This window comes from Scyliorhinus canicula, chromosome 1 (assembly GCF_902713615.1).
Source record: "Scyliorhinus canicula chromosome 1, sScyCan1.1, whole genome shotgun sequence".
In the NCBI taxonomy this organism is placed as follows: Eukaryota; Metazoa; Chordata; class Chondrichthyes; order Carcharhiniformes; family Scyliorhinidae; genus Scyliorhinus; species Scyliorhinus canicula.
This window is the reverse complement of record NC_052146.1, coordinates 155,817,031-155,833,550: the sequence shown is the minus strand read 5'-3', so window position 1 is coordinate 155,833,550 and position 16,520 is coordinate 155,817,031. Positions and strand designations below refer to the sequence as shown.

General features: G+C 46.9%; 1 protein-coding gene across 10 annotated transcripts in view; it reads right to left on the bottom strand.

Annotated features, from left to right (window-relative positions):
- Positions 1 to 1,184: 1,184 nt before the first annotated feature.
- The window catches only part of eva1ba (eva-1 homolog Ba (C. elegans)), a 111,015-nt gene continuing 95,679 nt past the window's right edge, over positions 1,185 to 16,520 (bottom strand). For 6 of the 10 annotated variants that reach the window (XM_038801470.1, XM_038801479.1, XM_038801508.1 and 3 more), the window contains 2 exons: positions 8,433 to 8,564; positions 1,185 to 2,784 (listed from right to left, as the gene is read on the bottom strand). In XM_038801470.1, coding sequence (XP_038657398.1) covers positions 2,327 to 2,784; positions 8,433 to 8,499 — 525 coding nt within the window. In that variant the 5' untranslated portion in view covers positions 8,500 to 8,564 and the 3' untranslated portion in view covers positions 1,185 to 2,326. Of the gene's footprint in view, positions 2,785 to 8,432; positions 8,565 to 8,646; positions 8,802 to 16,520 lie in introns of all 10 variants that reach the window. The other 4 variants (XM_038801516.1, XM_038801498.1, XM_038801540.1 and 1 more) reach the window with 2 other exon arrangements.

Genomic DNA, 16,520 nt, shown 5'->3' with positions numbered 1-16,520 from the left:
GCATGGTCAGTCGATAAGTGTAACTCTTCAGTACCCACACATCCTGATATGGTGGTCAGCGGATATCTTCTGCAAACAGGAATCATCGGATTGCTTTCTTATATGGAAACATTGCTTGGTTTAGGTTTCTCCAACATTGAGACAAGGGTGATCAGCTGACTTAGAAACGTCTGGACAGTGTTGTAAAGGGGGCGGGGGCACTTGATCCTCCTTTGCTGCATCATTGTCTGTCAAACACAATTTTTATTTTTTATTTTAGAGTACCCAATTATTTTTTCCAATTAAGGGGCAATTTAACGTGGCCAATCCACCTACCCTGCACATCTTTGGGCTGCGGGGGCGAAACCCACGCAGACACGGGGAGAATGTGCAAACTCCTCACAGACAGTGACCCAGGGCCGGGATTCGAACCCAGGTCCTCAGCGCGTAGGCAGCAATGCTAACCACTGTGCCACCGTGCTGCCCTCAAACACAACTGTTAAAGTGTCATTTTAAAACAGGGACAGGAATTTTCCAATTCTGTTGTTAAGGTATTGACCTGGAGAAAACAATGTGTCAAGTGAAGCATCTTTGGAATTATGGGGTCTTTGGTCCAGATTTCCTTTGTAGTGACAAATTTCCATGGACCTATGAAACAGGCAGGGGAGACCCAAATGTGGAAATCCTGCCCCCATTTCTGAGAGACCCATTTCTTTCCAGCAGGAGGAAGGGGGCAGAGCGTGATTTGCACAGGAGGGAAATCCAAATTTAACAGGCAACTTTGAAACTAGTGTTGAATTCAAACAGACCCCATTTTGGCAGTTACAAGGGCCTTCACCCAAAATGTGGGGGGTCACAAATGTAAATGTTAATGACCCTGAAGGGTGGATAAAGTCTGTTTTAGGACAAATCACCTATTCTTTAAGATTGGAAAATATAAACAAGCTAAGCTGCCAGTGAAAGTTTAAAAAAACTTTCTGGACTTTGCTTTGATTAACAGGCCATCTGGTATAGGTTAGAATAAAACCATCTGGCTGTGCAGTTTCAATCAAGTTCTTTGTTGACATTTTCCCAAGAGCTATTATTAGGTGACTACGAATGCTTGGGTGAGTTTCAAAATCTCTTGGTAGCAAAAGTCTGGCCCTTTGTGTTGCTAAGACACAAATAATAAGGAACTTGTAATAGTCACATGCAGCAATGTCTTCTTTGTGGGTAAGTTACATGTAATGCACTGGTTTATACACTCACATGTAACCAGCTGGTCCATACAGGTACATCACATGCAACACATTGGTCAATGAAGGTACGACACGTGTAATGTACTGATCATATAGATAAGATACATATAGATAAGTCAACATGTAACACATTGGACTATACAGGTAAGTGACATGTAACACATTGGACTATACAGGTAAGTGACATGTAACACATTGGTCCCATTGTGGGTAAAGCTATAAAAACAGTACCATTTTCCACAAGTGCATTTCTAAAAGAGTCCAAGCACCATAGGCAACGAAGTTCTGGAAACCAATCCAGATCATTGCACCACTTATATATTCTAAAACATCAAGCTATCAAGAGCTCATCAGAAAATAGTGTTTATGAATAAACAAAAATATTAGATATAAAGTTTGATTTTGTTTCACGTCTAGAGGGGATTGGGGAGGTTTCAAGGAAAATTGGTGAAATTCCCTCTAGAATCAGTGGCTTGTGACGGTTAAAGCCAACACATTCAAGTGGCCCCACAATTGGGTCATTTCCTCTTTGGGAGGTGGTTGCTTTGTCAATATCTGAAGGGACAGATTCCAACCAGGTGGACTTCCCTTGGTGAAGGCATTGCTCCTTCCCCATCTGTCGAATGAGTTGGGAGTTATCCAGCTCATTTACAGGCAGTGACTTCAACACAATAACTGGGTACTAACAGCATTACCAACACAGCTCGGCTAGACATCCAAATATATACTAAATGAATAGCCTGTTTGCAATCCCTAGTCTGCAAACGTTTGGTTCTATTTTGGTTCTTTGTGCTTTCTGACTTTGGTAATTTCATACACCTAGGGCGAGATCGTCCGGTCTCACCGCCGACGCTCCCCATCACAGGTTTCCCTGCGGGTGGGGTGGATGCAATGGGAAATCCTATTGGCAGCAGTGGGACTAGAGGCTCTCGCCACCGGCCAATGGCAGGCTGCCTCCCACTGCCGAGAAACACGCTGCGGAGAGGCCAGAGAATCTCACCCTGAAATTCTTATCTACTCATCTTTGGTTCTGTGTTGTCCATGTGTCTGTGGCTAATTTAAAAATATGTGTTTTCTTTTAATATACGGGTAATATCTTTTTTTTTCTCCTAGTACTTGTGCTCCGAGTTTGGGCTCCAGGTCCGATGTTCTCTCTGACCTCCGTTGGGTAACAGCTCCAATTCAAACTGATGGCACCCACTGCCCAGAATGTCCGGCTGCCCGCTGCGCCAGATCTCACGGATGATGCGCTCTCTCTCCTCCAGCAGCTGGGCGCGCTCCAGCTCCTCAGCAGATGTGAAGACGTTCACATTGGAGCTGGTGTTGGTCTGGGTGTGGTTGGCCAGGGTCATGTCCGTCGTTGTGGGCGGCACGCTGTCCAACTCATCCTCCTCGTCTTCCTCCTCGTCGTCCTCCTCCTCGCTACCTTCCTCGACCTTCCTCTTGACCGGGGCAGGTGCTCTTGAGCGAGTGTGGCAGGATATTCGGATTACCAGCAGGCACAGAGTCAGGATGAGGCCAAAGCACACCCCAGTGATGAAGTACAAGGCAGCCTTTTCTGGGTTTGCTGCGAAAAAAGGAAGCATTCACCAAGTTAGACCCATCTTTAACAGCGATCTCCCAGCAGTGACACATGAATTCTGAAATGCATTAACTTATAGTTTCAGTCAGAAGTCTTACAACACCAGATTAAAGTCCAACAGGTTTGTTTCAAATCACTAGCTTTTGGAGCACTGCTCCTTCCTCAGGTGAATGAAGGGTATGTTCCAGAAACATATATACTGTATAGACAAAGTCAAAGATGCAAGACAATGCTTAGAATGCGAGCATTTGCAGGTACTTAAGTCTTTACAGATCCAGTTTCAGGGGTAATCCCAGGTTAAAGAGGTGTGAATTGTCTCAAAACAGGACAGTTGGTAGGATTTCGCAAGTCCAGGCCAGATGGTGGGGGATGAATGTAATGAGACATGAATCCAAGGTCCCGGTTGAGGCCGTACTCATGCGTGCGGAACTTGGCTATAAATTTCTGCTCGGCGATTCTGCATTGTCGCGCGTCCTGAAGGCCACCTTGGAGAACACTTACCCCAAGATCAGAGGCTGAATGCCCTTGACTGCTGAAGTGTTCCCCGACTGGAAGGGAACATTCCTGCCTGGCGATTGTCATGCGATGTCCGTTCATCCGTTGTGACAGACGCTGTAAAGACTTAATTACCTGCAAAGATTTGCTTTCAAAGTATCGTCTTGCATCTTTGACTTTGTCTGTATATATGTTTCTGGAACCTACCTCTTCATTCGCTTGAGGAAGGAGCAGTGCTCCGAAAGCTGGTGATTTGAAACAGACCTGTTGGACTTTAACCTGATATTGTAAGACTTCTTACTGAGCTCACCACAGTCCAACGCCAGCATCTCCACATTACAGTTTCAGGAATAGTGAGATCTTGCTTCAATTATAAAGGAGCTTTGTTAGATCGCACACTGAATTGTATGCAGAGTTTTGATCGCCTTATTACAGAAAGGATATTGTTGCCATAGGGAGAGTGTAAAGAAGGCTCAACAGCGTTGTTTTGGGGATCGTGGGACTGTTTTGTGAAGTGAGATTGGGGAAACTGGGCCGGCATTCTCTAGAGTTTCAAAGAATGAGAGGTAATCGCTTTGAAATCTTCAAAATACTTAAAGGAATAGGCAAGGTAGATGCAAGTGAGATGTTTCCCTTGGTTGGGGAGTCTAGAACCAGGGGGCACAATTTCAAAATAAGGGAACGTCATTTATGACCGAGACCAGGCGAGATTATTTTACTCATGCAGTTGTGAATCTTTGGAATTCTCTCCCCCAGAGGGTTGTGGAAGCTCAGTCACTAAGTGTGTTTAAAGCGAAATTGATAGATTTTTGATTAACAGTAATCTAAATTGTTATGGGGATTGTGGATGTAAAGGGCATTGATATGTCCGAACAGCCACGTTCATATTAAATGGCGGAGCAGGCTGGTCAGGCTGAATGGCCTATTCCTGTTCCGATGTCCCTATGCATGAGCTCTGAAACATCACAAAGGTTCATCGGTCTCCCACTGTAACTTTGGTGCAACTTGTAACTAAATGGCTGCAATTGCCCGAGTTATGGCAGGGGTTTGTTGAAAACCCTTACAACTGTTAAATTTTCACTCTCCGAGGTGAGTGGCAGTATCGTGCTTTCCCAGGTCTGGAGTAACTTTGGCCACCAACTGGAACTTTCCCTTTGTCCAGGGCTGACTGCACCAGAGCGACATCTATGGTCACGATAGTCGCGCCTACTGGGTGATGCGATAAGACCATTAAATATCACACGAGACCTCTCAGGCGAATTAATGGCCTTGTCGCGTCACCCAGTCAGGCGCGACAAGAGCTATTTGATCGTGCACTATGTATGTAACAGTTTTAATTCACAGTGTTTTAAAATGTCTGCTTTCTCATGCTTACAGCTCCAAATTCCTTCAACTCCTACAATTTTACCTTTCTCTGTGCCACATTCACAATTAATTAATCAAGCATAGTGAGCATCAATAGTAAACAAACCCTCATCATCGGAACCTCACTGGGCAAGATCCAGATTTACATGGTTCAGTGAGCAGTTAGGCTCACTTAAATATGTCGGCGCTCGATGCTCCTGAGTTCTGGGAGACCTCTCCATGGCGTCATTTAGCACTGGTCCACAAAAATGTGGGCCAGGCATAACAGCACCTGGGGGGCGGTCTCCCAGTCGATCAGAGGCCCTGGGTGGTTGGACTTTGGGCAGGATGTTACCCTGGCATTCCCGCTGCCATCCAGACACATTAGCACTGCCAGCCTGGCACCTTGGCACAGCCACCCGGGCACCTGCCCTGGTGGCACTGCCAGGTTGGCTGGGGTACTGCCAGGGTGGCAGGTTGGCAGTGCCCGGTGACAGGTTGTCAATGCAAGGGATCAGGCCCAGGGGCATCCTGCCCTTGAGGACCCCCTAACAGGTAGTTACGGTGGGGATTCCAGGGAGGTCGAGAGATCGGGGCGGCATATAAAAATGGCACCCTGATCTCATCCTGTACTGATGGCCTCTGTGGGGCATTAATCACCAAGGCCAAAAAAAACGGACTCCTGTTTGATATTGGGGTCATTCCTGGTCCTAATCTCACTGTAATATGCAGTTTCCCGAAGTACCCATGGGGTGGAATCTATCTCCTTTGCCTCAGAGACCTCGGGCGAGCACCATTCAGCACTGGTCTCCAGAAACGGCAACCTGACTGAACAGCACTTGTGGGTGTCGCCCAGGGTATCCGAGATCCCAGGCGTATGTCCTTTGGGCAGGATAGTACCTTGGCACTTCTGGTGCCACCCTGGCACCCCAGTACTGCCAGTCTAGCACCCTAGCAGTGCCGCCTGGATGCCAGCCTGGCACTGCCCAGCTGGCATGGGGTATTGCCAAGATGCCATGCTGGTATTTTTCACGCGGTGGCAATTGGGCTGGGGGTTCCCTGTGTGTGTGTTTGAGGGATGCGAGGGGGCCCCGTGGACCATCCCAAAGTACGTTGGGGCTTGGGGGTTCGGGGGTCACGTCGGGGGCTCCAGCGATCATGACGCCATTTAAAAATGGTCTCCTGTTCTCTGACAACCCTCGAAGAGTTCCGGAGGCGATGCTCCTCGGTGCACAAAATGGGGCAATGCCCCGCTGAAGCCCCCTATCTAACTGGGGGTGCATTGCATAGCAGTGTGTTTCTCAGTGCTGCGAGCAGCAGGAAACGCAAGGCTAAACGCGTTCACTTTGGGAATTTGCTCCCATTTAGTTATATTGTACCTCTCGTCTCCCCCTCAAGAGGAAACACCCTCCCCGTGTCCACCCTATCCATTTATAAATGAGCCAGTCAGGCTTTTGTCACAAGCGTGATCACTTTCACTGACATCGGCTTTTTCTTTCCAGATTTTATTTGCAATAACTGAATTCAACTTCTCAAACTGCCATGGTGGAATTGAAACTCACTTTTCATGGATTGTTAATCCAGGCCTCGAGGCCAAATAGCCGACTAATGTAACCCCGACCACTACAATAATGGAAGGAACGCCTCACTAAGTTAAAACACTAATCTTTCATCTCTTCATCGCTTCTGTTGTGAAAAGCACTGGGAATATTTTGATACTGTGCATCGATCTGTGCATTCCCATTAGTGTCAAAATGAAAATAGCTAATGATGAGGAATACCTTACCCGTGCAAATTTATTCATGGCGAGGATTGCGAGGGGTTCCTTAGGGAATCCCCACTATCGGTCTGCCATTTTGAGTGGGCTGCCCGATACAAGGTCACCATTCCGCCCGCATCAATCCCATTTTCTCCCTGAGGTTGGATTCATGGTGTAACATGCCCTTGAGGATAACCTTGTAACGGAGTTTTCCATTACATTACTAGGTATCAAAGGGAGTTATTGAGGAAGACACATTCAGCAGCGTTTGGATGAAATGGGCAGTAAATAGTTTGATCAGAGTTTCTGACCACAGCAGTGATATTGCCACCCACATTTAACAGCCTCTCTGGCGCAGAATTTTACCTTCTCCCACCAGCGAGTTTGTACACTGAGGTGGGGGGGGAGACGGGTGACTGGCGAGCGTTGAATTTCTCGGATGGGCTTTCCGCTGGGTTCCCACCCGGACTGACCTTCCGCAATTTTACACTTGGGCGAAGGAGGCCGAGGTCAGCCCGCCGCCCATCCTTGCCCCAGTTGAGGCCCTTCAGTGGCTAATTATTGACCGCTTTAAAGCCGATTCCTGGCCAGCCACAATTTTGAAGCTGGCGGGAGGAGCTTCAGGGCGGGGGTGGGGGGCGGGGGGGGGGGGTGCAGAAGCCCAAAAATATACTGGGTTCAGGCCTTTGGGGGAGAAAGTGAGAAATGCCTCAATTAGTTGTCTCATCCCACCTTCAGACACCACCCCCATTCCACCTCAACCCATCCTCCCCACCAACTAAGGTCCAGCCACTGCAAGTCCTCTATCCACCCACCTGATCTCTCCACTCACACCCCCTCCCCAAAGCCCCCGCACCCACTCGCTGGGCCTCCCCAGCCTCCCCTCCTCCTGGTGCTGCAGGGGCAGGAGAGCTGCTCAGTCGGCAGCCCGCTGCAAGGGGGACTTTCTCCCGAGTGAGGGACAGAAGTACAGCCTCCAGCCAATTAACACTCGGAATATCTGTGGATATTCCAGAGGAAACACCACTTTATGGTGTGAAGAGCAGCAAACGGAGGCCCCAGAAACTCTCAGGCCTTCAAAATGAACTCCTAGGTGCCTTGGGAAACCCAGGAGATAGACCCGCAAATTCATGGCTGATTTCCTGGGGGTCCGCCCATCTTTTCAAGCTACACGTATGTTGGACCAAAAACAGAAAATACTGGACAATCGCATCAGGTCTAACAGCATCTGTGGAGAGAGAAGGGACCTAATGTTTCCAGTCTGGATGAACCTTTGTGAAAGCTGGAGAGAACTGGAAGTAGAGTCAGATTTATACTGGTGGTGGGGGGGGGGGGGGGGGCACGTGGAGGGTCAGCGATAGATGGAAATTGACAAAGATGTCAAAGACAGCAGACAAAAGAAATGTAAATGGAGGCGATTAAGCTAAGAAGGGTGCCGATAGTGGCACATAAAGAGCTTCAAACATAATAATGGCAGAACAAAGGTGAGCAGTATGTCAAAGGGCAACTTGTGAGAGAAGTAAACCTGCACAGTTATAGGGATGTAGGTGGCATAGGATCGATGGGCCGAATGGCCTCCTCTAGCCCGTAATGGGCCTCTGACTCTTTTTCACCAACTTTAAGGGAGTGAAGGTACATCATTGTAACTGAGTCCTGTGAAAGTTCATATGTGCTTGTGTAAGTAGGCAGGTGTATGCGCGTGCCAGCTTGCACGTGTGTAGGTAGATGTGTGTGTACATTTGTAGGTGTGTGTGTGTTTGTGTGCATACGTAGGTGTGCACGTGTATGTATGTGTAGTGTTGGTGTGTGTGAACGCACATGTATGTACATGTCTGTGTGTTTGCATGTGTATGTTCACACATGTATGTGCATGCGTATTGTATTTGTGTATGTGAATTCTTGTGTCCCCATCATTTACCCGGAAGACCATGTCCCAACAGATCCAAACTGTGGGCTTGACATTTGGCCAGTGTCATGGACCTTTCAGGAGTGATGTCCAAGATAGATTGAGTAGTTGCAGCAGCCGAGTACTTACCTTTGATGTGCATGTAGGCCTGGATGCTGTTGGTGATGAGGGCCACCTCTGCCTTTGGGACATCCATTCAGCTCAGCAGTTATCGGCAAACTCACCAATTGGTCAGCTTCAGAAAACGTTTGGTCTGACAATCTGAAAATGCAGAACACACTGTAGTGACTTTGAGCTGTCAAGGTTTACTGCCTGACTCAGGTACAGGGGTGGGTAAACACACCTTCTGCTGCATTCCAAGCATTGGCCAGGGTTTTCTGGGCAGTTCTCTATGCACTGAGTTGAGTTGCCAACTCTGCTTGGACACATTCCTGGCGTTAATCATACGATCTCCTGTCACCAACCACCTGTTGTGTTATGTACCTGGAATAACATAGGCTGCAAATTGATGCAGTTTTTGAGTAAAAGGTGCTCCAGACTTTGAAGTAAGTTCAATGTGTTTTATTGAACTATTAACACAGTTCCGAATGAGTTTGACTCTCTGCTAATCTAAATGTAGTAACTCAGTCTGACTGAACCAGCCTTGCTCTGAGCCATGTGCTGGGGTGTGATGCTGAGGCTACACCCTGTCTCACTCTGTAGATGTTGGTCTGTGGAAAGAGGCGAGGTGTGAGTGCCTCATCCCTTTTATCGTGAGATACCACCCCTGAGTGTCCTGACTGCTTATTGGTCGTGTCCTATTCTATGTGTTCATTAGCTGCATGTCTGCATATCATTATCTGCATGTTTGCATATCATGACATCACCCACCCTTTCAAACAGTCTTTTTCCAATATCACCAATATTTTTAAACAAGAACACAGCAAGTTTTATCCCTATGGTTTTGCTCTTGAGTTTCTTTTGCTGAAATGTTCAGGAGATTAATCATACTCCTTTAGAAACACCAGGGTGATCGTAGAGAGTTGGCTACCCTATTATCCAGCTCAAAGATTGTTATTCATATATTGGGTTAAACAGGAGTCCTCATGTGCATTAATTCCAAGCTTACTGCTGTCTGCATAATTATATTTTCCAGCAGGATTTCTGGAACACTGGCTGACATTGCTTTCGCTCCCTGGTGTCAACTGTATTAATGTATTGCGCCGCTGGGAGAGATGCGCTGGCTGGACATAAGATGGAATGAGGGGCTTAACAGGTCAATGAGGTTTAAAACTACCCCGGGGGCTTCACTCACTCAATGAGACACTGGGGCTGTCACCCTGCATCAATGCATAAAACACAGCTAAGTCATCTAAGAGGTTGCTGGGCATTATTGAGCTTAATCTGTTCAACATTTGTGTTGATAGTCTTTTTGTTGAGATTGCATTGCAATGGGAGTTTAAGTCAACAAATGTTTGCGTGAGGCCAATTTTATTCACAGTTTGTTCAAAAATCTGGTCTCAGCAGAACATTTCCTGTCAAGCAAGTCTGGAGCAAAGAACACTCAGAGGGTGAGATCCTGCCTCGTAACTTTCCCCTAGTGTTTGCGCCAACAAGTTGGATGACACTTAAAAGCATCAGATCGAAAAACCTGATGCATTGAAAACACATTCATAAACATTTCTTTCCCCTTTTGGAAAACCTATTCTGGATTCACTGATCATTGAGCCCAGGGTTGAAGCCGGTGACTTAAATAAACCAACACATTTTTGGATCGGACTCAAATGTTTCTGGGCAGTTTTCAAAAGCTACAATTACACTTGACGTGGATGGGGCCACTGAGGCTTAGCACTGCACAAGTATTAAAGCAGGCAGGAGTAAGTGTACTCTCTGGAATGGCTGCCCTCAGCCCTACAGCCTCCCTCCATTTACTCCAACAGGTAGCTCTACCTGTCTGCCCCTAGTGAGGACGCGAGCTGCCAATGGAGTATAAGAACTACTTCACCCTCCGATTCTCATTTTGCCCTGCCCCCTGCCAAGAGAGAGAGTGGATAGGATATTCCGCTTTACAGGGAGATCAAGAACCCGGGGGGGTGTGGATTTTAAAATGTTGGTAGATTGATTAGAGGAGAGTCGAGGAGAATTTTTTTCATTTAAGGGGAATTTGGAACTCATTGGCTGGAAGGGTGGTTAAGGCAGAATCCTTTGTCACATTTAGGAAGTACTTAAGACACACACTTGTACCATAATCTACATGGCTACAGACAAAGAACCACAAAGTGGGATTAGGCTGGATAATGCTTTAACGGCCAGCACAGAAAAAAGTATCGCCAGTCCCCTTCCGTGCTGTCTATTTTCTATGTTTCTAGGCAGCACGAGATGACTGGCTATCTGACCGTGCCAAAATCGAGAACTCAAATGTAAAGGGATTCCATGTTTGAAGCGGTGCTTCATGGTATGGAGTTTCATAAGTTGATAGTTAACTTTTTTTTCTCTTTTATTTATTCATGGAATGCTTTCCAATCCATAATTGCTCTCGAGGTGACTGCTTTCTTCAACCGCTGCAGTCCACATGGTGTAACTACGCCCACAGTGCTGTTCAGAAGGAAGATCCAGGATTTTGATCCAGTGACAGTGAAGGAAGAGTGATATATTTCAGGATGGTGAGTGGCTTGGAGAGGAACATGCTTGGAGGTGGTGGTGCTCCCATGTATCGGCTGCCCTTGTCCTTCTTGGTGGTGCAGGCCTTGGGTCTGCTGAAGGATCTGCTGGGTAGCTGCAGTGTGTCCTGTAGATGGTACACATTGTTGCCAGTGTGAGTCGGTGGTGGAGGAAGTCACTGTTTAGGGTGCTTGTCTCTCATCCTCAGCATGTGAGGTCGCCATAGCCAAAGTGAGGAACAGGTCAGCGCAATGCCATGTTTGGGTGTTCACTGGGAGTGGTGAGGGAACATTTAGAAGCAGCTCCCCAGGGCAGCACGGTGACGCAGTGGTTAGCACTGTCGCCTCACAGTGCCGAAGACTCGAGTTTCATCCCGGTCCCGGGTCACTGTCTGTGTGGAGTTTGCACATTCTCCCCGTGTCTGCCTGGGCCTTACCCCCACAGCCAGAATAATTTAGGTTGGTCACTCTAAATTTCCCCTTAATTGGAAAAAACTTTTAAAAAACAGCTCCCGCTTGTGAGCAGCGAGCAGCTGAGGCGTCAGTTGGGCTAATCAGGCGGCGAGGGAGCCAGTCACATGAGGGCTCGATTTTGGCACGACGTGCCGTTGATTACGGGCCGTGATATCGGCAACATGGTGGTCGTGAAACTCACTAGCAAACGTGCCCAAAATCAGACTTTAACTTTGGTCTGGTGAATCGCACACTACAATTCTGTACTCAGTGCCGTTGGTATGGGACACACCTTTATCAATGTGCAATACTGGTCGCCACTTTATAGGAAAGGTGTGATTGCATTGGATGGGGTGCAGAGGCGATTCACCAGGATGTTGCCTGGGATGGAGCATTTAAATTATGAAGGGAGGTTGGATAGGCTTGGGTTGTTTTCGATGGAGCAGAGAAGACTGAGGGGGTGACCTGATTGAGGTGTACAAGGTTATGAGAGTCATGGACAGGGTGGATAGGGAACAGCTTTTCCTCTTAGTTGAAGGGCCAGTTACGAGGGGACACAAGTTCAAGGTGAGGGGCAGGAGGTTTGGTGAGGATTTGTGTAAAAATCTTTTTACCGAGAGAGTGGTGACAGTTTGGAATGCACTGACTGGGAGGGTGGTAGAGGCATGTTGCCTCACATGCTTTAAAAAGTATTGAGACATTTGGCACGTCATAACATTCAATGCTATGGGCCAAGTGCTGGCAAATAGGATTAGATCATAGAATTTACAGTGCAGAAGGAGGCCATTTGACCCATCGAGTCTGCACCGGCTCTTGGAAAGAGCACCCTACCCAAGGTTAACACCTCCACCCTATCCCCATAACCCAGTAACCCCACCCAACACTAAGGGCAATTTTTTACACTAAGGGCAATTTATCATGTCCAATCCACCTAACTTGCACATCTTTGGACTGTGGGAGGAAACCGGAGCACCCGGAGGAAACCCACGCACACACGGGGAGAACGTGCAGACTCCGCACAGACAGTGACCCAAGCCGGAATCGAACCTGGGACCCTGGAGCTGTGAACAAATTGTGCTATCCACAATGCTACCGTGCTGCCCTTAGGTAGACAGGCCAGAGTTTATTTATGCATCGGTGCAGATTCAATGGACCGAAGGGCCTCTTTCAGTCTTACAGTCTGATGAAATCTACCCTTGTACAGATCCCAAGTGAACTACATTTGGTAAAGCTCAACCAAGCACCTGCCAGAAAATGGTTTACTTTAAAAAATTGCTCAGTTTTTGGCAGTGTCACTCAAGAGTGGAAAGGCCATATTGAAGCAAGAGAAATTTCTCCCAGTGCTTCTGTTAAATCGGGATTGGAGGGAAGCCTAGGATCTAAACATATTCAACTCAGCCTAGTCAGGATTGATTCCAGAATCTACTGATTGGCAAGTTGTTTGAATCAGAGTCCAACATTCCTGGTTGATGGCCAAGAGGGAACAAATCGAGGGAATAATTCCAGGATCCCGTCTGTGACTCATTGCCTGAATCAATGGGGTGAACACCAAGAAGTTGTCCGTCCAACAGTCCTGAAAAAGGAGAATTTCTAACGGGGGGCAAAGAAATGGCTGACCAACTAAATACATACTTTGGTTCTGTCTTCAAAGAGGAGGACACAAATAACGTACCAGAAATGTTGGCGAACACAGGATTTAGTGAGAGGGAGGAACTAATGGAAATCAGTATTAGTAGGGAAATGGTGTTGGGAAATTGATGGGATTGAAGGCCGTTAAATCCCCAGAGCCTGATAATCTACATCCCAGAGTACTTAAGGAAGTGGCTCTAGAAATAATGGATGCATTGGTGGTGAACTTCCAAGATTCTATAAACTCTGGAACAGTTCCTACAGATTGGAGGGTAGCTAATGCCACTCCACTATTTAAAAAAGGAGGTAGAGAGAAAACAGGGTGTTATAGATCAGTCAGCCTGATGTTTGCAGTGGGGAAAATGCTAAGAGTTCATTATAAAAGATTTAATAGCAGATCACTTGGAAAACAGTAGCAGGTTCAGACAGAGTCAACATGGATTTACGAAAGGGAAATCGTGCTTGACAAATCTACTGGAATTCTTCAAGGGTGTACCTCGTGGGTTTGAAAAGAGGGAGCTAATGGATGTCATTTATTTGGACTTTCAGAAGGCTTTTGACAAAGTCCCACACACGAGATTAGTGGGTAAATTAAAGTGCAAAGTATTGGGATAATGTACTGAGATGGATAGAAAACTGTTTGGCAGACAGGAAATAAAGAATAGGAATAAATGGATCTTTTTCCAAATGGCAGATAGTGATTAGTGGGGCTCCGCAGGGATCGATGATCAAACTCCAGCCATTCACAGTATATGAAAAATGAAAATGAAAATTGCTTATTGTCACAACTAGGCTTCAGTGAAGTTACTGTGAAAAGCCCCTAGTCGCCACATTCCGGCGCCTGTTCGGGGAGGCTGGCACGGGAATTGAACCGTGCTGCTGGCCTGCCTGGGTCTGCTTTAAAAGCCAGCGATTTAGCCCAGTGTGCTAAACCACTCATTTTAATGATTTAGATGAGGGAACAAAATGTAATATCTCAAAATTTGCAAATGACACAAAGCTGGGTGGGAGGGTGAGTGTGAGAAGAATGCAGTCATCATTCAGTGTGGTTTGAAAGTTGAGTGAATCCATTGAATCACTATAGTGCAGAAGGAGGCCATTCGGCCCATCGACTGCACTGATCCTCTGAAAGAGCACCCTATTGGGCCCACTCCCCCCGCCCGATTCCCACAACCTCACCTAACCTACACAAGGGGCAATTTTTTAGCATTGCCAATCCACCTAACCTGCACATCTTTGGACTGTGGGAGGAAACTGGAGCACCCGGAGGAAACCCACACAGACACGGGGAGAACGTGCAAACTCCACACAGACAGTCACGCAAGGCTGGAATTGAACTCGGATCCCTGGCGATGTGAGGTAGCAGTGCTAATCACTGTGCCACTTTGCTAATGCACGGCAGTGTAGTGTTAATGTGGATAAATATGAGGTTATTCACTTTGGTACCAAAACCAGGAAGGCAGATTATTATCTGATTGAAAGAGGGGAATGCTCCGGGTGTTCTCGTACTACAATCGCTGAAAATAAGCATGCAGGTGAAGCAGGCAGTAAAGGCAAATGGTATGTTGGCCTTCATAGCGAGAGGACTTGAATATAGGAGCAGGGATGTCCTGCTGCAATTATACAAAGCCTTGGTGAACCACACCAAGAACATCCTGTGCAGTTTTGATCTCCTTATCTGAGGAAGGATGTTCTTGTTATAGACTAGAGGAAATGATGCAAAGATTTACCAGACTGATTCCTGGGATGGTGGGACTGACGTATGAGGAGAAATTGAGTCGGTTAGGATTATATTTGCTGGAGTTCAGAAGAATGATGGGGACCTCATAAAAACCAATCAATTCAAACAGGACGAGACAGGTAGGATGTTCCCGATGGCGAGGAGTCCAGAACCAGCGGGTCACAGTCTAAGGATACGGGTAAATCATTAAGAGCTGAGGTGATGGAATTCGCTAGCACAGAAAGCAGTTGATGCCAAAACATAGTGGGCTGGATTTTTTTTTAGAACATTACAGCACAGAACAGGCCCTTCGGCCCTCGATGTTGTGCCGAGCAATGATCACCCTACTCAAACCCACGCATCCACCCCATACCCGTAACCCAACAACGCCCCCCCCTAAACCTTACTTTTTAGGACACTACGGGCAATTTAGCATGGCCAATCCACCTAACCCGCACATCTTTGGACTGTGGGAGGAAACCGGAGCACCCGGAGGAAACCCACGCACACACGGGGAGGACGTGCAGACTCCGCACAGACAGTGACCCAGCCGGGAATCGAACCTAGGACCCTGGAGCTGTGAAGCATTGATGCTAACCACCATGCTACCATGCTGCCCCTCCGTTGGCGGGATCCACCGCTTCATGGGCAGCGCACTCACACACACGGATTTCCCGAAGGTGTGGGAGCGCCCACAAGGGGGAAACCCCACTGGCTGGCTGGTGGGACAGAAGATCCCACTGCCAGCGGGGACGTACCTCACCAGAAAGCAGGTGCGGCGGGATGGAGAATCCCACCCTGTATGTTTTCAAAAAGGAGTTAGAGATAGCACTTGAGGCTAAAGAATATGGGGGGGTAAGCGGGATCAGGCTATTGAGTTGGATGATCAGCCATGATCATAATGAATGGCGGAGCAGGCTCGAAGGGCTGAATGGCCTCCCTCTGCTCCCAATTTCAATGTTTCAATTAACATATATATCCATTGACAGGCCCCTAACCACACACATATGTAATGTTCTTGTCGGATGGCCTGATTTATATTACAAGAACACTTTAAGCTAAATCTGTAAACAATTTATTAACATTAGCTATGGGTCAAATATGTACAAAATATCAGATGAATAATAGTATGAACATGCACAAGCAATCTCTCTCCCAGCTCCCTAGTCAGTCTGAGGTCGCCTGACTCTAACATTCACTTATATACTAATGAGACTCCTTGTGGTTAGTCGGTGAATTACAACACAACCATGATATCACCACAACATGAACATGCTGAACTTAGAACCAGGTTGACTTAGGTTGCGTGCGTGTAGCGGTGTCTCTGTGTATGTAACAGTGTAGAGATTTGTGTGAGTATATACATATTTGTGCATATCTGCATGCTTTTGTATATGAGTATGTATTTGCACGTATGTGTGCGTGTAGCTGCATCTGTGTACCTTTGTGTGTTCGCATCTGTATAGTTATATCTGTATATTTTTATGTGTCTCTATCAGTTTGCCTGTGTGTTTCCATGTTTGTGTGCCTATGTGTACATATCTGCTTGTTTGAGCAAGTATATCTGCAGCTGTGTGTAAACAGCTGTATGTGAATGTTTTTATATCTTTATGAATGTGCAGTTGAGTAACTGAATGTTAGTGTATGTATGTGCGTGTGCGCATGTGCTTGTGCAAGTGTGTTTGTATTAGCTTCCGACTTCACTTCATCATTATATCATCACTTTCCCACTCGCCGTGGGGATTCACCCTGCAAGCTTGAGATTTGGCCATTAAT